This window comes from Gossypium hirsutum, chromosome A12, assembly GCF_007990345.1.
Source record: "Gossypium hirsutum isolate 1008001.06 chromosome A12, Gossypium_hirsutum_v2.1, whole genome shotgun sequence".
Taxonomy (NCBI): Eukaryota; Viridiplantae; Streptophyta; class Magnoliopsida; order Malvales; family Malvaceae; genus Gossypium; species Gossypium hirsutum.
In genome coordinates this window covers 33,061,678-33,082,506 of record NC_053435.1, presented here as the reverse complement: position 1 = coordinate 33,082,506, position 20,829 = coordinate 33,061,678, and the positions used below count along the sequence as shown (strand labels likewise).

Here is a 20,829-nt window from a genome sequence, read left to right as displayed (position 1 = left end):
CTAGGCCAGTGACGGCTTGACCGGTCCAGTCTAGCCACTGGTTGGACCGTCGGCTCAGATTCACATACTAGGCCCAGTTAGACCAATTTTTGGGTCTTGGTCTCTGTTTTGAGCTCCCAAGCCCAATTTACGATCTCAAGTCCAATTTTTAAGTTCAATTACCCATTGGTCCAATTGTCAGACTTGAAAATTAATTTTAAAAAATATCATATTAATTTTGATTAATTTGATTAATCTAATTTTACTTGATCAAAATTAATTTTCCCAAAAATCACTAAGATTTTCTAAATTAATTTTTCAAGAAAATTCTTTAATCAAATTCTATAGTTGAACAATTCTTACAACTGTCCAATTTAATTCCATATCTAACAAATCGACTCAATTAAATTATTTCCAAAGTCGTAGAATGTTCTTTTGATTCAAAAGCAATCCGATCAAGCTTTTGTTGAGCTAGTGGAGGGATCAATCAAACATATACAATTAGGCTCTAATAATTGCAATTATGTTCAAAAGTATCATTTTGATAATTCACAATTACTTAATCATGGAGTTAGTACACAAGAAGTACCATGATTGAAAACTCCTTATTGTATATGCTTTATGAAAACAATTCATCCAACTGCCTTTTACCCTCATATGATATCATTGATTCTTTTGAATTAAATCTGTTCACTCAGTACAATCCTATTTTATCTCATTGTCATCATTGTGTCTTTTTAATAATTAATATGATCACTATCAAGAAATGATTGTGATAAATTGATCGTTTGAGAACAAGCAACCCATAACCACGTTCTATATTTATCAATTCATAGAATGCCAATGAGGGGATATCATTAACTCTTTAATTGAGCTATGAATTCCACTGTTGCTAGTAAAGTCATGCCATACAAAAGCCATGTACCCAACATCGACTATCAGCTTGATCATCTTTAGAGCATAAGCCTCCATTTATATCAAAACACATGAGTTACATACGCATGGTCAATGACTAACTCAGGATTTAGGTAAATCACACCATGAACGTCACAAGTGAATTAATTCAAAAACGGATTTGGAATAAATTAATCTTGTGTCTAGTACAATGTATCATTCTTTCAATGAATACATCTATGTCTCTACTTATGGAGTCAACTACTCTGATAGTCAAGACTAGCCATCTCTTGAATTGAAATTATAGACGACATAATAATCATTCTCAATATTTGAATCAAATGCTAACTTCGATTTTTTTACGGGATGAAGGAATCGTTTAGATTTTTTATTGAAGTAAGTTGTCTTTCTTACAATGTAAACATTCTTACAGTGCCACTTATCATTAGTTTGAACTTAGAAAATCAATAAACTAATATTTCCTTGTCACAATTTCGCTATGCATGCAAAATATGAAAGACAGAAATACAAAAGACATAATAGTAAAATGTAAAATTTAACTTTATTTATTTATTCATCGTTCAAATAAATAGAAAGTAGTTACATGTTTACTACAATATGGGAAAATTTCTCAACAATCTCGTACTTGCCCTAGTGAAGTAAATATGTCATGTTTGTTAAAACCCTTAGTTACAAGAGTTTTAGTAAACATATCTGCAAGGTTATCTTCAGAAGCTACTTTCACCACATCTAAAATTCTCTCGTATCAAGTGATACTTAGGATTAATGTGTTTCTTCCTCTTGTGATTTCTCATTTTATTGGTATTAGCTATTACAGCAATGTTATTAGAATACAGTGTTATAGCTTTTTCCACACCAGGAATAACTTCAATATTGGTTAAGAATTTTCAAAGCCATATTGCTTCTTTTGTTACCTCAATAAAAGCCACAGACTCGGCCTCCATAGTAGATTCAACAGTGCAATTTTGTTTTACATTTCTCCATACTATGGCTCCACGGCCTAGGATGAATACATTTTCAGATGTTGATTTCCTTGAATCTTTACAGGTTTGGAAGTTTGAGTCTATGTATACCTTAAGATTCGTTTCATACCTTAAAATATGCTTTACAACTTGCTAATGCCTGATATAAGGATTCGTTTGATATCGACTAACCATTCCTACTGTAAAACTATATCTGGATGTGTGCAAAGCATCCATACATAAGGTTTCCAACTGTCGAAGCATATCGAACCTTACTTATAGGTTCTTTTTCTTGCGCTGCCTTAGGACAGCCATCTAAAGAAAGACAAAAACCTAATGTAGTTGGCTGAGCACTTGGCTTCGCATTGGTTATTGCAAAATGTTCAGTACTTTTTTGATGTATGAAGCTTGTGATAGAGCTATCATTTTATTCTTTCGATCTGTAAGGATTCAAATTCCAAGAATATAACTAGCTTCACCCAAGTCCTTCATGTTAAATTGTTGAGCTAACCACAATTTAACCGATGACAACTCTCCTACATCACTTTTGATAAGTAGAATATCATCAACATACAAAATGAGGAAGACCACCTTTTTGTCATTTATATGCTTATAAACACAAAGTTCATCAGTGTTTTGCTCAAACCCAAAAATCTTGATCGTTTAATCAAATTTTTTATTTCATGAGTAGGATGACTACTTAAGTCCATAAATAGATATTAGTAGTTTGCAAAATTTCTGTACATTTCCTTCGACAACATAGCTAGTGGGTTGAGCCATGAAAATGGTCTTATCAAGGTAGTCATTCAAGAATGTTGTCTTGACATCCATTTGTCAGATCTCATAATTGAGAGCAATAACAATGGATAAGAGTATGCGGATAGACTTGAGCATAGCTACTAGGGAGAATGTCTCATCACAATCGATGCCTTCTTTCTGTGTGTAGCCATTCCCTACAAGTCTAACTTTATGTGTTTCCACTTTCTCTTTTTCATTTCTCTTCTTCTTGTAGATCCACTTACGCCTTATGGGTTTAATCCCAACCAATAAGTCTACAAGTTCCCACATCGTATTGAATTTTATAGAATCCATCTCAACATCCATGGCCTATTTCTAGAGCTTGGAATTAACGTCCTGCATAGCCTCTTCATAAGTGAGTAGATCATCATCCTCATGATTGAATTCCATTTTATAAATACTATCATCATAGATGAAGAAGTTCAGTTTCTTAAAAATTCTCCCACTACGATGGATTCCTTTATGCTGTTGATTGTTTGAAGGTTTTTCTACAACTTTCTCAAGAACTGAACTTGGTAATTATTTTACAACTCCCGAAAGTTCCTCAAGTATCACTTTGCTTCGAGGCTTAAACTTATCCATGTAGCTTTCCTTGAGGAAAGTAGAATGAGTAGAAACTTTGATCATATTATCTTTTGGATTGTAGAATAATCCACCCTTTGTTCCTTTTGGATATCCTACAAACATGCACAATTCTGTCCATTCATCCAATTTCTTTGCATCCTTATCTAGAAGGTGTGCTGGACAACCCATATTCTAAAGTAATTTAAAGTGAGTTTCTTTCCATGCCGCAATTCATACGGTGTCTTACAAGCATACTTGGTTGACAAATCATTCAAAACATAACAAGTCGTTTGTATCGTATATCCCCCAAAAGGAAGTGTGGAGTTGTGAATAGCTTAACATTAAATAAACCATGTCAAGTAGGGTTCTATTCCTTCTCTCAACTATGTCATTCTACTGTGGAATACCCGACACAACCAATTAGGATAAAGTCTCATTCTCTATGAGTTATCCTAAGAACTCTTCAGATAAGTATTCCCCACCTCTGTAAGACCCATGATTCTTTATGGATAAACCTAATTATTTTTCTACTTCCCTATGAAACTCTCAAAATTTATCAAACTTTTCAATTTTGTGGTGCATTAGATACATATATCCATATCGAGAATAATCATCGATGAAAGTCACATAATATTCTTCCTCGGGTACTGATACTCATGGGACCACATACATCAGTGTGCACAAGTTCTAAAGGTTAGTTGGCCCTTGTACCTTTCACATTCAAAGATTTCTTAGTCATTTTACCTTCCAAGCAAGATTCACATTGTGGAAGACTAACTTCCTTAAGCATCCTTAAGGGACTATCTTTCACGAGTCTAGTGATTCTTTCTTGGTTAATATGAGTAAGTCTTAAGTGCCATAGGTACCCCTCATTAGAGTGAGAAGTTTTAAGCTTCTTATTTACTATTTCAATTTGAAGTATCGAGTAGTTATTTGGTTTGATAAAATATATATTATTTTCCATCCTTCCATTACAGATTAAAGAATGCTTTCTATGAATAACAATCCCTTTATTGAATGTCATGGTATAATCGTCACAAAATAAAAATGCTACAGAAATTAAATTCCTCTTAAAATGAGGTAAATAAAATACGTTCTTTAAAATAATCTTTTTAAAATTATTAAAATGTAAAATGACTTTTTCTACTGCTTCGGTTGAAACATAGCTCCCATCTCCAGTCCACAACGAGATGCTCATGTCATGAAGACTTCTCGTTTTGAACCCATGTAAAGAAAGTCAATTGATTCTTCCACTAAGCAAGATTCAACCACAAAGAGTTCCATACATTTGCCCTTTTCGGCTAGGTAATTCAAATACTCCTTGCAGTTTGATTTGAATTGCCCTTTCCTATTGTAGAAGAGACATTTGATCTTTTTAGGATCTTCTGACTTATTAGCCTTTTTCTTATCCACACGAGGTGGAACTGAAGACTTAGTGGGTTTCTTCTTTCCCTTAGCTTTTTGCTTCCCCTTATAGGACGATGGGCCCATAATTAAGTTTGCCTTAGGTTTCTCTTGAACCGACTTATCACCATTCAACATCAACTCATAGGATTGTAATTCCTTTATGAGTTGAGTCAAGGTAAGCACATTGCTCCCCAAGTTGTAAGCAACCCTAAAACTAGCAATCTCCTTGGTTAAGGATTTGAACAATATTTCAATCTGAGTGTTCACGTCTAGTTCAACCCCATTATCCTCTGCGTCTCCAAAAGAATTCCATAAACTTAAGCATATATTCTTTGACTGGAGTGCTGGGTTTCTGCTGAGAGTTCATCAAATTTTTAATAGCAGATTGTTGAGCTAATGCGACTTGACCTCCGAGCAAATCCTCCAAATTTGTCATGATCTCTTTAGTAGTACAAAAATTCTCGCATTGTTTTATCTTGGAGTATAAACTTGACATCCAAATATGATAAGCCATTGCTAGGGCATGTTAGTTTCTAACTAGAATGGCAGATGTGCTAAACCTTTGATAAGGCATGCTAGTTGCTAGCTCAGAGGAAGTATAAGATGGGCCACTAGTTGGGCATGTTAGTTGCTAACCAGGTTGGAGGACCACTGGTAGGGCATGATAGTTGTTAAACAAATTGTCATATATAATGGGCCACTAGTAGGGTATGATAATTACTAACCAGTTGGGGTATGTGCTAGGTTTCTGGTAGGGCATGCTTGTTGCTAACCAGCCTAGCAAGATGGGTACTGCCTACGGTAGGACATGATAGTTGTTAACAATGGCAAAGAGCCCTGAACTCATGGGAACCTACAGATGTTTGAAATTATACAAAATGTGATATCTGTTCTGATATATGATTGTGGGATCCAAGGTTTAACCTAAGGAAGGACAAGACAAGAGCAAGAAAGTATGATTCTGAATGTATTACATGTTATATATGTCTAACGATAAGAACATTTGATAAGATTGGATTTCAAGTGGTAAATTATGTTTTTATTTATTTTTATTGTGTTGAGCTTATAGTATATTCGTTAAATGTTGTAGTTGGCGCATTAAAATCCACCTTAGTGAAGGTGAATTTCAGAAGGAATGTAACAAAAAATTTGATGGTACTCTTATGATGAAGAAGGGTAGTGTTGATAGAGATTGTGATCTGAGGAAAAGGCCTAAGCTCTACTAAGGTAAAAGTTCTCTAAAGCTGTAAGGAAACAAGTATACACCTGTTGTTAGAATATGTCTGGAAATACTATTCACCATGGTTAAGTATTCGCCAATAGTTTGGGAGTGCTTGCCCAAATTTTCTTGTGTTTAGAGCATTGATGTTCTAGTTTAAGTGTATGAATTTGCAGTTATAGTATCATTCTTGCTTTTGTAATTCGTCTAAAAGGGTTGTATAATTTTTTTTTGGTGCTCACTAAGTTCTTTTGAGCTTACCACCACCTTTTTTCTTCCCCTTTTTCAGGTTGTGCTTCGTTGTAAGCTTGTTGAAGGGACTTGGCCAGAAAGAGTGACTTCTACAGTAAGCTTCGCCTGTGTTTATTTTGTAACATGCATATGTTCTTTGAGGGTGGCGTGTAAGTTTGTTTTGAATCTGAATCTGTAGTAAAGTACCTTTTTATTTTGTTACAGTTTTAAAATAATGTTACTCTTTGAGGGACTAGTTAAAGTATTTTTATGAATTACGATTTGTGAAGTGATTTCTACTTGTAAAAGCCAAATTATTTTATATATTATGGTCACTTCTAGTGTTGTATTTCTAAAGGAAAGATTTCAACTGAAAGTTATAGACTCAATTAGTTCATATTATGGCGTATACCAGTTTGATTATTTGTGTTTTAAAAACTTTCTTCAGTTAACACTTATTTCATTTGTTGTATGTTGAAACTAAGTACAGGTCAGCTTTTTTTGTAACGCCTAAGTAGACCATTGTAGCCAAGATTGAGCCGATTCTTGAAAAATCGAAGGCTAAGTCATGCCTCGATATGCATATTACATGTTTTTGACTAATCCCTTATAATTTTGCTAAATTGCGTTTATGTATGTGTAGTTTAATATGTTTTTGAATTAATATGTGTTGTTGATGAATGAATGTAGATCAATAATCTTTAGTCTCATGGTTCAGAACCTTCGGTCGATTTTAGAGTAGCTAGTCATCCTACGAAAGATGTGTTTATCAATATGATGAAACGATAGTATGATCAATTTATGGGAATCGCCCATATGCCTTCACCTCAGTCTTAGTTAGAAGCTATTCCACAAAGGCTGACTACTCTAGTTGTACTAGTTGCGAACCAGTTTTAAAGAGACCTTGTGAGGGTGATTTGCAGATGTGGTGCTAAAGAATTTTTAAGAGATAAAGGTGATGATCCTACAATAGCCAAAAAATGGTTATGTCACTTAGGAAGGGTGACTGCACAATTAATGTGTACACCCGATGATAGTTTGATATACACTATTTATTTATTGGAAGGTAAGGTATATCAGCGGTGGGAAACTTTAGTAAGTGTAACCTTGGAAGAAATTGTAGACTGGGATTTCTTTGTATCAAAATTCAGAGAGAAATACGTGAATCTAATGTATGTGGAGAGGATGAAGAAATAATTTTTGTACCTTAGACAGAGGTAAATGATAGTAATGGAATACGAGAGAGAATTCGTTAGATTTAGTATATTTGTGAGGGATATGTTCCAGACCAAAAGAGCTTTGTGTGATAAGTTTGAATGGGGTTGAAGAGATGACATTTGTTATTTAGTAGCTGCTTCAGAAGTTTAGAGTTTAGCAGTTATGATAACTAGGGCCTAAAAGATGAAAACGATTGTGCATGATAGAATTAATGGCTAGGAGGGAGAGAAAAGTGAACATGAAAATATTGAACCGTTCTTTATTGCAAGATTTGAAAAACCTAAAAATGTAAGGAACTTCTCTTTTAAGTTAACAAAACAATCTTATGAGATGAAAATTCGTGGTATAGATGGATCATAAAAAATGAAGACTTCTGTTTGTAATACATGTAGAAGGAACCATATGGGAATTTTTTGGAATGCGAAGAAAGTTTGTTACTAATGTAGGTCACTTGACCATTTGGTTAGATACTATCAAGTAAAAATTGAAGGGCAACATGAATGATCTACTAAAGCATTTAATAAGAATCAAAGTGAAATGAGAACAAGGACAGTTGGAAGATCAAATTCTATCATGGGAACTCCAAGTAGGAATTATGTTAAGGCTCACTCGAAAGTATTAACTAGTGTTTGTAATTGGAGAACTTAAGATGATATTGTGCTTGATGGTCAAAATTTTATGGGTGAAATTCCTTTTAGGGTGGGAGATTTGTAACACTTTTCCTGGCGTAGTCCTAATTATTGGCTTGTGTGGGTGGATAGCTGGCTAAGTTTAAGCCAAGGTAAGGTTGATTTGTATCCTATCCATTAGTGTTGTTTTTGTATTGATTGTTACGCTATGATTGGTGAACTGTTTGGTTAATCAGGTAAGTCTGTGATGATTTTGGTTGAAGGGTTTGCCTTTTGGCAAAGTATAAGTTTTTGGTTTCTATATCTTAGCGTGGTCATTGGAAGGAACGCGTCAATCAGTGTTTTCTCTTGGTAAGTTTTGTGTGACAAATATTTCTACTTGTATCCGCCAGTATTGGGCTATAGATTAATGAACCCGATAGTTTATGTTTATGCATGTGTGATTATTGTTTAGTTTTAATTGAATTCTTGTTAAGATCTAATTAGGATGTAACTAAAGTTCAATAATATAAGATTTACCTGGAGTGATTATGTTGGCCACATTAAGATGGTGAGTTAGCTTTGCATGTTAGTCACGTGGTAGTTTCTGTAAAAGCTGTATGAGCTATAAATATCAGTAAGACTAGTGTAGTGGGGGTTCTTCCTATTTCTCTTGCTCTATCGTATTATGGTAACCTACTTAAGAAAGAGTTTTTTGTTGGAGAGGGACCAACAAGTGTTTGAATGTTAAGAAGGGTTCAGCGTATAACAATAAAGATATAGAAATCAACCCCGTTAAGTTCTCCTATGAACATCTAGTCTATATTACTCTTCTTTGAGTTTCCTTCTTTCTTTAGTATGTCACTAATTTTTTATTGTTATAGCTTAGAGTTCAGGTGAGACCATTGTCATGGAACTTTGGAAATTTGTTACATGTAATCGTCTATATGTGCATGTTTGTGGCAGGAAATAAATGCGGCTTCTTTGGGCTATAAACTTGGTATCCTGATATGATAAACCATTAGTAAGATATGTTAGTTGTTAACTAGAATGGCAAATGTGTTAAACCACTGATAGGGCATGCTAGTTGCTAACCAGGTTAGATGACCACTAGTAGGGCATGATAGTTGTTAACCAGATTGGCGTGTATGATGGGCCACTGGTAGGGTATGTTAGTTACTAACCAGTTGGCGTGAGTGTTAGGTTTTTGGTAGGACATACTTGTTGCTAACCAGCCAAGTGAGATAGGTGCTGCCTACGGTACGACATGATAGTTGTTAACTATGGCAAAGAGCCCTGAACTCATGTGAACCTACATGTGTTCCAAATTATACAAAATGTGATATCTGTTCTGATATGTGATTGTGGGATCCAAGGTTTAACCTAAGGAATGACAAGACAAGAGCAAGAAAATATGATTCTGAATATGTTCCATGTTATATACGTCAGATGATAAGAACTTTTGATAAGATTGGATATCAAGTGGTAAATCATGTTTTTATTTCTTTTTGTTATGTTGAGCCTGTAGCATATTTGGTAAGTGTTGTAGTTGGCGCATTAATATCCACCTTAATGAAGGTGAATTTCAGAAGGAATATAAGAGTAAATCTAACGGTACATTTCCGATGAAAAATGATAGTGTTGATAGAGATTGTGATCCGAGGAAAAGGCATAAGCTCTTTTAAGGTAAAAGTTCTCTAAAGTTGTAAGAAAACAAGTATACGCCCGTTGTTAAAATTCGTCCGGAAATGCTATTTTCCATGGTTAAGTATTCGCCAATAGTTTGGGAGTGTTCACCCAAATTTCTTTTTGTTTAGAGTATTGGTGTTCTAGTTTAAGTGTATGAATTTGCAGTTGTAGTATCATTCTTGCTTTTGTAATTCTTCTAAAAGGGTTGTATAATTTTTTTCTAGTGTTCACTAAGTTCTTTTGAACTTACCACCCTTCTTTTTCTTTCCCCTTTTCTAGGTGGTGCTTCATTGTAAGCTTGTTGAAGGGACTCGGCCAGAAAGAACAACCTTTGTAGTGAGCTTTACTGTGTTTGTTTTGTAACATGCATATGTTGTTTAGGTGTGGCGTGTAATTCTGTTTTGAATTTGAATCTATATTAAAGTACCTTTTTATTTAATTACAATTTTAAAATAATGTTACCCCTTTTGGGATTAATTAAAGTTTTTTTTTTATGAATTACAATTTGTGACGGGATTTTTACTTGTATATGCCAAATTATTTTATATATTATAGTCATTGCCAGTAATGTATTTCTAAAGGAAAGATTTCAACCGAATGTATTAAACTCAATTATGTTCATATTATGGCGCATATTAGTTTGATTATTTATGTTTTAAAAACTTTCCTGAGTAAATGTTCTAGTTCATTTGTTATACGTCGAAACTAAGTATAAGTTTGCTTTCTGTGTAACACCTTAGTCGACCGTTGGGGATTGGGTTGTTATAGGAAACGCCACTTAGGAACAAACTTTCCTATATTCTTCTCCCACGACAAGTTAATTTTGAATTTATCAGCACTCGAATTTGCCTAGCATCAAACATTTCTAATTGTTAATACGTTCTAGGGAACATTATTATATGCAATTTTAAAGAAGGAAATAATTTCTATGGGGACATGGATATATTGGAGTATGCTTCAATATACAAGGAAAAATGAAGTGGAATTACTTTTCCCACACTTAGTGGCAGCCTTATATCGACAAGCAAAGGTGCAAATGGGACTATCAAGTCGATTCTTCGAACCAATAAAGTTTTCGATATTGGAACTAAGTGTGGAGTATCTTATAGGGCATTTGAAACGGAAAAGAGCTATAAAGACAAAACCATATCTAGACAAGAATGTGTTTTTCGATTTAGAATGGATAGTTCAGTGGATGCAAAAAGTTAGACCAATTTATGAGGACTATGCGAGGAAAAGCTAGTTGAAATTGCTCCAATTTCCAGCAGTCAAGTACAATGTAAAGGCTGAATTGAGCAAGATGAAGAAAGAGAAGGAATCAAAAGATGAGGAAGATCCCGAAGAAGATCTTGAGGAAGATCCGGAGGATGGTTCAAATGGAGAACCAGGCAAAGCTATTAAGCGTCAGAGCCTGATTCTGACTCATTTTGAATTTTTAAAAAAATTTTAAGTTGAACCTTGAATTTTGATTTTATTTGGTATGATTTTTTGTTTTGGTTTTACGTAGTTAGTAGGTTAGTATTTTATATATAGTTTGTTTTTAGTTTTTCTTTGTAGTAACTCTATATTTTTTTATGACATTACAATTTCGAGTCAAAATTGCAAGGAGAAATCCCACCAATTAAATTGCATGCATCACGTAAATTGGGTAACATCTTTTCTTTATTTGCATATTAAGGATAATATGACAAATAAAGTGTGGATTGACTTTGGTAAAATTTTTAAAATTTTTTGTTATTTTACTTTGTTTGTCGAATACGAAGCAAATCATACTGGTTAGACGGATAAACACGATGGAAATTCTTATTGATGACGTTAAATTCAATTAAAAAAATTATATTAGTAGAGAAGAGAGATATCGTAGGTGGATAATTTATTAATTAAATTAAATACCATTTCTTCATTCCTTCTTTATTTCGATTCCTTCGTCTTTCCCAAAAGCCGTCTCAAAGAAAACGAAACAAAGACAAAAGGTCCTCATTTCCTATCAATGCCCCAAACTGAATATAAAAACAAATGGCTTTTTTTTCTCTCCCTTCCTCTAAACGAACCATAACACAAATCCAAATCAAAACTCAAGAAGAGCCCATCGTGAATGGAGAGATAGAATCGCTGAGTTGAATTGGTCGGGAGAAGATCTGAGTTGGACTTTTAGATAAAGTTAATTTTATAAATGGGCGCCGCGGGTTCTAAACTTGAGAAAGCATTGGGCGATCAGTTCCCTGAGGGCGAACGATATTTTGGCCTTGAAAACTTTGGCAACACTTGCTATTGTAACAGCGTTTTGCAGGTTCCTTTTTAATTCTCTTCTTTCAGTAACGGTTTAATTTGAATCTAATTCCACTTGTCTTCTTTTTTTCCCCTTTTCTTCAATTTTTTTTAAATTTATGTTGAATTTCATAGTTTATGTTAATTTTAATGTTGTGGATTTGATTGATTTTGAATTTTTAGCGTTGTAGGGTTTTTTTTAAATATATATAATGTTTTTGGTAATCTATTGTGGTATTTTGTTCGCAAATAATGTTTGTACTTTATGGTTGCTCTAGCATTTCTCTGGCAATGGCTTCTTGATGGCTTAGATAATGTGTTCATTTGACCTAGCAGTAGAAGGCAAGTATGGCATTTAGTGGTTGAGTTGGATTACATAACATCTGAATTGTTTGTACTTTTTGGTTGCTGTAGCATTTCTCTAGCAATCGCTTCTTGATGGCTTAGATAATGTGTTCATTTGATCTACTTGTAGCAGTAGAAGGCAAGGATGGCATTGAGTGGTTGAGTTGGATTACATAACATCTGAATTGCTTTAACAGTCATTTCTGGGTGAATTACTGTATGGGACTCTGTGATCATTGCTGTAACTCTATTTTATTCTTGCTTTCTAACAAATTTCACATCATTAGCACATGTATGGTCATCTGGGAAGGATTGGAAGTCAGGTTGAGTTGGTTTATTATTATTATTTAAAATTGTTGGCTAACATACTCTCTCAGCTTCAACAATCCTGATAGTCTCATGTCATTTCTCTTTTCTGTTTTTCTTTCAGGCACTTTATTTTTGTGTCCCATTTCGTGAACAGCTGCTAGAATATTATTCAAGTCATAAAATTGGTGCTGATGCTGAAGATAACCTGCTGACATGCTTGGCAGATCTGTTTACACAGGTAGTGACTCCGTTAGAATTGTAGTGTTGCACTCCTCTATCTTTGATGAGCAACCACTATTTCTTTAGAGCAGATTACCTTTTCTACCTAGTGGTAGTTTGTATTCTAGTAAGCCTGCGGTGTTACATATTTTTTTCAAAGCCAAATCATATCTTTTCAAATGAGGCCAAAACCAAATGTCACCATTATTTCTTTTCTCCTTTTACCATAACAATGTGCTTAAGGTGCAATGCCTTGTTTTAGTCTAGCCTTATTTTCCAAGAATTATTCTCCCAATTGATTCATATAACAATCGTTTCTTTTATTATTAGACATCCTAGGAGCCCATGGGCAATTAGTTAGAAGTATGAAGCTGAAGATATCATCTTTATGATTTGATTAAAAATGGCCCCTATGTAAACTTTTAACAAGACGTGATCAGAATGTAAGATTATTGTTGTTGGAAAATGGCTTATTACTATAAGTCCTCATCATGTTTGCACGAGGACCTGGCTTCCTACAAGAAGGAATGATGTGCTTGCATTTTTAAAAAAATATATGTTTTAACATTAGATAAATCATTTTATTTACTGCAAGTCCTATCCTTTCTCATAATTGCTTCTATTTTTTTCTGCTTCTTTCCTTAACTCTTTCTAAATGGTTTTGTTTGATACTTCATATCGCAAAGTATTATCCTTTAGGAAATTGCTTAGATGCATACAAACTGTTTTCTTCAGGTTTTCTCTTTGGCCTTTAAGAGTCGTAAGTTTTAGCTGTAGTGGGGAACATGGTTGTCTTCAGTTTTTGGCAAAGGTTATTAATGGCTTTGGTATATTTTCCCTCCACCTCTCCCTCTCCTGTAGTTAGTCATGCGACATATGTGGCTTATGGTTGATTCCTAATGGGACAAACTGCCGGTTGCTCTTTGTGTTTAGATAAATTCACAGAAGAAGAAAACAGGTGTCATTGCTCCAAAGCGTTTTGTACAGAGATTGAAGAAACAAAATGAGCTTTTCCGCAGCTACATGCACCAGGTAGTAGAGTGCTTTATATTTATTTGGCTCAAGTTCTTCCTCTGAATTGAGGATCTCTTTTGTTTGATTCAAGGTTTTCAGTTGGTATAATGTTGTAGCTTTTTCCTGGCATGTAACAAAGAAGTTGACTTTCTTTATCACTGTAAAGAGTAATGCCGAAGAGTAACTATTTTTCCCTTTTTTTCTTGATTCGATAGGATGCTCATGAGTTCTTGAATTTCTTGCTAAATGAACTTGTTGACATACTGGAGAAAGAAGATCAAGCTGCGAAAAAAGAGGGAGAAACTTTGTCACCATCTGAAAAGACTGTAAACGGGCCAAAGAATCCTCAGGCTAATGGTGTTCAAAAAGAGCCCCTGGTTACCTGGGTACACAAGAACTTTCAGGTCAGTTTGCTAGTTATATTCCTATATTCTGATCAATTGTTCAAGTTACACACTGTATTTACTTTGCTTTGCATGAAATATTGAAATTTCTTTGCTTAGGTTATATCTAAAACTAATAGATAAAATACCACAAGACTTGATACCTCAGTGGAATGACCAAAATTGTAGGAATTTATTAGGTCTTGAAAGCATCTGCGTAGAAAACTAATCTAATCAGTGCACTAATAACTAAACCCAGCATCACATTACAGCTAAGCCCATCATCAATTAATCTGGCACTTGCATTACAGCTTTTCTCCTACTTTTATAATCTCATTTGTAATCAATAAATAATAAACTAAGAAACCGTGACTACCTCTATCATCTTCCCCTTAATGGTTTATTTGTTGATGGTGTCTCTAAAGGACTACCTAGTAACACCATTCCCCTCCTCTGTGTGTGTGGGTGGGTGGGTTTCTCTGTGTTTGCATTCAGGTATTTTAGAAAGAATCTCATTATCTGATTGGACAATTTGAGACAGGGAATACTTACCAATGAGACGAGATGCTTGCGATGTGAGACAGTGACAGCAAGAGATGAAGCTTTCTTTGACTTGAGCCTTGACATTGAGCAGAACAGCTCAATAACTAGCTGTTTGAAAAATTTCAGTTCTACCGAGACATTGAACGCTGAGGACAAATTTTTCTGTGACAAGTGCTGCAGGTAATTTCCATTTATACATGTTTTATTGCATCACTTGGATGTATTCTATTTTGTAATGCCTGTTTTCTTCTCACAGTTTCAGGATTCAACTTGTAAAAGTAGTTTACAATGGAAACCAATATTTCACTTGATTGCTGTCAATAATCCCGTGTGAGATTTGCAGACTGGCCAGAATGTGTCAAATTTTGTTATTTAAAGATGTCAATTCTGGTTATGGACTTAATGAGATATGTGGAAGGCAAAACATGCATGCCTCATGATTATACATTTTCTTGATGGTTTGAACATCAAACTTGCACGGTTCAATTAACTGTTTCATTTTCGTAATAGTAGTTAATAGATAGAAAACTTTAATATTTCAATGGTTCCAAAGATGCATATCATAATGATAAAAATGCAAAAAGCAATGACCATGGATGATGTGGATTTACTTGCAGTTTGCAAGAAGCCCAGAAGAGAATGAAGATAAAGAAGCCTCCTCACATCCTCGTTATCCATTTGAAACGGTTCAAGTACATTGAGCAGCTTGGCCGGTATAAGAAGCTCTCCTACCGTGTTGTGTTCCCACTCGAGCTGAAACTGAGCAATACTGTGGAAGATGCAGATTCTGAATATTCTTTATTTGCTGTAGTTGTTCACGTTGGAAGTGGACCTAACCATGGGCACTATGTTAGCCTGGTGAAAAGCCATAACCACTGGTTATTTTTTGACGACGAAAATGTGGAGATGATTGATGAGTCTGCAGTTCAGACATTTTTCGGGTCTGCCCAGGAGTACTCAAGTAATACAGATCATGGGTATATCTTATTTTATGAAAGCCTTGGTGCAAACAAGAGCTGAGAAAAGAGAGCTTCGACTTTACCATGAGTACAGGTATCTATTCTCCCAAATCTCAATTTTCTTGAACCACCTATGCTTTTTCTTCTTTTTTTTTTCTGCCGATTTTCTCGACGTCCAATATTGTGGGAAGAGCCGGCAGTTTCATATCCGTGAGATGCGGATCATGAAAATATGTATACTTAGGTTTTTGCAATGTACAGTGGATGGTGGAAGCACACTGTCCTTCTGTTTCCATTTTTTTTTGTTTCCACAATAAGAGATAAAAAAGAGCAACGTATAATGTCGTGAGAAAATCAGAGTTTTTGTATTATTCATGGTTGAATGTTCCAACATTAGCCATGCATATGGATTTTGCTTCTAACTTTAATAGTTAAATGATTTTTTTTTTAATTTATGAAAATTAAAAAATCGAATCAAATTTTAAATCGGCAAGACTTTCAAATCCCAATTTAACTAATCCCCATTTTTTTGGGGATCAATATTTTGTATTTATCATCTTACTACAATTGTTACCAAAATTGCAAATCGCAGCAACAAATAAAAAAACTTATGAATTTTTAAAAGCCTATTAATAGTATATTGTCTACAAATATTATCCTGTATACAGCACTAACCATTGATTTGTTGCATCCTTGATGTAATCTTGTGTTCTCCAATTTTAGTATAGTGGAGACTAAATCTTTACTTTGTAACTTATTTTTATTTGAGAAATCACAACCAAAGGAGAAGAGGTCCTTCCCTTCTGCCACAACCCAAAATTCAGATTTTGCAAGTCGTTTTGGTAACTACGAAATGAAAGAATGCTTTGGAATTGAGAAATGGCACCAAGTTATTGTATGCCAGCCCATCTTGCCTACCTCATGTTCTAAATCATTCCATACCTTGGCAGTCTTGTAGTGAGCATTAATGAGCTTCCTTACCAATCTATCTCCTTGTATAATAGGGCATGCGGAGTCTACGACCAATTTACACTTTAATGATCCAACTTGTTCACTTGAGATCATTTGGTTCAACAAGATTGGTTCATTACTTGGAGAGATTGAAGATCCATCTACTTAATTTGGTGAATATGTAAACACTCTAGTAATATGTATTTTTCCAGGGTGAATATTTTGTAATACTAGAGGATTTTGTAATCCTAAAATCTTGGAAATCTATTAAGAATGTCAACTTGTAGATTGCCTTTAATCTCAGCAGTTGATGTATTTTAAACTATACCACTAGATCATGGAGAGCTTAACTATAAATAGAGTTATTCCTCTCATTTGTAACCATTCAATTGTAATCCTTCAAAGTAACGAAAACACTTTGAGGGCATTTACTTAAGCACTTAGTGTGCGTTGCTTTTCTTTGGCTTTGTTGTTCGTTTGTAGCTTCTTTGCCTTTCAAGTTTGCTTCTACGTTATTTCCTTAGATAATTTTTGTTGTGAATTCTCATCTTTTGAGAGTTAGGCTAATTTAGGTGAATTTGAAGCTAAGTTTCTGCCTTAGGGCCACGCGATTTGCGAGACTTAAGTTCTAGCCCAATGATAGTTGGAAACTGAGCCAGCGTTTAGTAAGTCACTGGTTGAGATGACGAAAGAAGTAGACGAGCAGGTTGAGCTTAGGGAGACCTGTAGGGGGTAGGAAAACTAGCAGATCGAGAGATATGCTGTCAGCTTTGAAAGACAATGTTGCCAAACTCGAGGGCTTTATGGGTAATGTGAGGGAGACCCTTGAAGAAGTTGATGGGCGTACCACAGAGCTAGAATCGAGGCAAGATCAACTTAAGAGACAAGTGACAGAAGCTTTCAATGCAAAAGTGGATGTGATGCAAGGGGTTTTCAATATTGCTATGGGTGAGCTGACTGAGAAGGATAATGCTCTCGAGGCCATGATGACGGTCTTAAAGGAACAAATTGAGAAGTTCAAGGGGGAGCTCATTGTTTAAAAGTTTCTTTGGGTAATAAGGTGTTAACTGCAACACCCAAGCCTAAGGTGAATATCCCTAAGCCAAAAAGAGTTTAAGGGAATAAGTTCTACCAAGGATGTGGACAACTTATTGTGGGGAATGGAGCAATACTTCCATGCCAAAGCCATCATGGATGATGCTACTAAGGTAAATATTGTTGTTATGTATTTTATTGATGTTATTCTACTATGGTGGCATCATAGGTCCACATTTGAGAAACGAGGTGGAGCTAGCATTGGGACTGGGAAGGAGTTCTAGAGTGAACTCAAGGGAAAATTTTACCCAAAGTATGTCAAGGATAAGGTTCGGGCTAAGTTGTGCAGCTTATGCAGCAAGGTATAACTAGGGAATATGTGTAACAATTTAGTAAACTTATGCTCTGAATTTCTGATTTGGGTGAGAAAGAGGCCTTCTTCCCTTTCATGATGGGTTGAAGTCATGAGAAAAGCAAGAATTACAATGTCGAGGGGTCCAACAGCTTACCAAAGCCATGACTACAACAGAGTCACTTATGGAGTTTGGTGGTAAAAAGGTAGAAAAATTTGTGTCTTCCAAGCCCAAATTCAAACCAAAGGGAAATGGTGGGGGATACAAAGGAAATTTTACCAAGAATGGTGATAGTAAGACCTAGACAGTGATTGCTAAGCTCAACAAGCAGTGGGAGAAGAAGAAGGAAAGAGGGCCAGTGTAACAGCCTACTTTCAATGGTGTCAAAAATAGTGGTTTCAAGACCACAATTTTGACTAGTAGGTTAGTAAATATTATTTATTTAATATTTACGAGGTTATTAGAGCGCCGTGTTAAAGTTTGGTCCAATAATTTTGACATTTGGATAGTTACTTAAGGTAAAAGGACTAAATCGTACAAATTGAAAAAATTTAACCGCTATTAATTTAAAGGTACTAAATGAGAACAAAGACATGATTGAAGGGTTTTGAATAAAAATGATGCCATAAATATGTAGTAGACGGTTTGATTTGTGCAAATTATTAATAAAATATGTATAATGGAAGGGTAATTTGGTAATTAAATAAAATGTTAACTTAAGAAAAAGAAAAGAAAAACATTGTCTTCATCATTTTATTATTCTTCAATCGAAAATCACCATTTTTAAAGGTTTAAGAATCGACCAAGCTTAATCGTCTTGCATGTAAGTTAATTTCAACTCGTTTTTCATTATTTTTATGTTTTTAAGATCGTTGTAGCTTAATCTAGCTAACTTAGAGACTATTTTGTAAAAATTTTAAAGGTTTTGAAACTTTTCATTAATTATTTTTATATTTTCAAGAAGTTAAATGATAGATTTATGAACTTAATTGTCAAATAGGACAATTTTATAAAGTGAATTTGGTTAGTTTTAAGTTTAAGGACTAAACTAATAAAAGATTGAATTTAACAAGGAATTCTTGTAAAATTTAGTTACTTAGGGGCTGTTAAGGGACTATATAGAATTTGACACAAAGGTTTTTGGCTTAATTGTGATAAATGTGTAAGTTTCGGTTTTAGAGACTAAATCGAATAAAAGGTAAAAGTTTAGGTAATAATATAAAGTGTTATTAAAGGGTCAAATACATGTATTTAGATATTTTAAGGTATTTTAAATGGTTAATTGTGTTAAATTATTATATAGATCAAGAAACGGGTCAACCGGTCGATAATCGCGAAAAAGGAAAATCGTTGAGAAGTCCTCGGTGTGGTGTTTGTTGCTGTCTCGTTTAGATCTGTTTGAATTAGGTTTTTTTGTTTAATAACTATTTGAATTCAAATTATGTATAAGTATATATGTAAATGTGTTGGTACAATTGATTGAGATAAGTATTGAAATGGGATTGAAGGACTGAATTGTAAAGTAAGTCAATTATATGTGTTTGAAATGAATTGTATTATTATGTGGAATGTATATGATCATGTGGATTATAGTATCATGTTATAAAGATGGAAAGAGTATGAGAGTTGAGTTAAGGTCCGTGTGAGCTTAGTTAATGATACAAATAACATGTCATTAAGGTTTATTAAGCACTATGTGTCTTATGATTATATTTATCAAGTAATTTGTACCGGTGTTACTATTATCAGAGACTCTGTGCCAGTGTTATATTTATCAGGTACTATGTGTTGGAAAATCGAGTTTGAAAAACACATCGAAAAATAAATTTAGGGAAAAACTAGAGTTTTAATTTTTTTCCAAAACTAGAATTTGGTCGTGATATTTGAAGTAATAAATACTTAATCAAAATTGTACCTTTTCGATTCATCTAGGATGAACACTTCGACCGAATAGTCTTCTCCGCTATTTGTAAGTTCACGTCTACCGAGTGTCGTTTCGCTTTGAGTAAGAAAATTTTTCACAAAAATTACCAGTAGGGTAATTTCGTAATTTCTCTAAATTTTTAGGCCAAGTTGTAAATAAGAAAATATCTTTAGAATTTTTCTGAAATAATTTCTTTTAGAGAATTTTCTCTCTACAACTTTTCTCTTGAATTTAAGTGTGCCAAATAATGACCCAAGGCTCTCTTTATTTAGGGAGAATTTAGAGAGTTTAACTATGATTAAACTTAATCACTTTAATATTAAATTAATATAATACTTATCAAGATAAATATTAGATTAAATTTAACATTAAAGCTTATTAAATTAATAGAATATTTATCTACAAGATAAACATTAAATTAAATTTAATATTAAGATAATCACTTTGATATTAAATTAATAAAATACTATTAAGATAAGTATTAAATTAAATTAAATATTAAATCTATTAAAATAATATTATATTTGGAATAGTTAATCTGAAATCAAATTCTCTAATAGAGTCCTAATAGGAATATAATTCTTCTATTGCTCAACCACTGAAGATTCTCAACAGTTAACCATTTGCTGGCCATCGGAATGCCGCTGTGGTAGCTGTCGATACCCTGAGCTGGTTTGGTCTGTGCTAGTGATGACCTGATTGGTCTGGTCCAACCACCGGTTGGACTGTTGGCTCGGTTTCATGTATCAGACCCAATTCGACCAGTTTTTGGGTCTTGGTCTTGATTTTGGGTTGTCGGGTACAATTTATAATCTCAGATATAACTTTAAAGTTCAATTTCCCATTAGGCCAATTGTCTGACTTGAAAATTTATTTCTGAAATGAGAGGATATCATTAACTCTTCAATTTAGCTATGAATTCCACTGTTGCTAGTA

The 20,829-nt window shown here is 34.1% G+C and overlaps 1 protein-coding gene across 3 annotated transcripts; it reads left to right on the top strand.

Annotated features, from left to right (window-relative positions):
- Window positions 1-11,461: 11,461 nt before the first annotated feature.
- Window positions 11,462-17,040, top strand: LOC107942528 (ubiquitin carboxyl-terminal hydrolase 3). 3 transcript variants are annotated; one of them, XM_016876221.2, is made up of 7 exons: window positions 11,462-11,880; window positions 12,634-12,750; window positions 13,665-13,763; window positions 13,961-14,149; window positions 14,670-14,851; window positions 15,289-15,724; window positions 16,635-17,040. In XM_016876221.2, exons 1-6 carry the CDS (start codon window positions 11,764-11,766, stop codon window positions 15,689-15,691), a joined length of 1,107 nt encoding a protein of 368 aa, XP_016731710.1. In that variant the 5' UTR covers window positions 11,462-11,763; the 3' UTR covers window positions 15,692-15,724; window positions 16,635-17,040. The 3 variants fall into 3 exon arrangements, with proteins under 3 accessions (XP_016731710.1, XP_016731711.1, XP_040939948.1); XM_016876222.2 differs by having other exon boundaries at window positions 11,466-11,880; window positions 16,400-17,040; XM_041084014.1 differs by lacking the exon at window positions 11,462-11,880 and adding an exon at window positions 13,467-13,558 and having other exon boundaries at window positions 12,628-12,750.
- The last annotated feature ends 3,789 nt before the right edge of the window (window positions 17,041-20,829 follow it).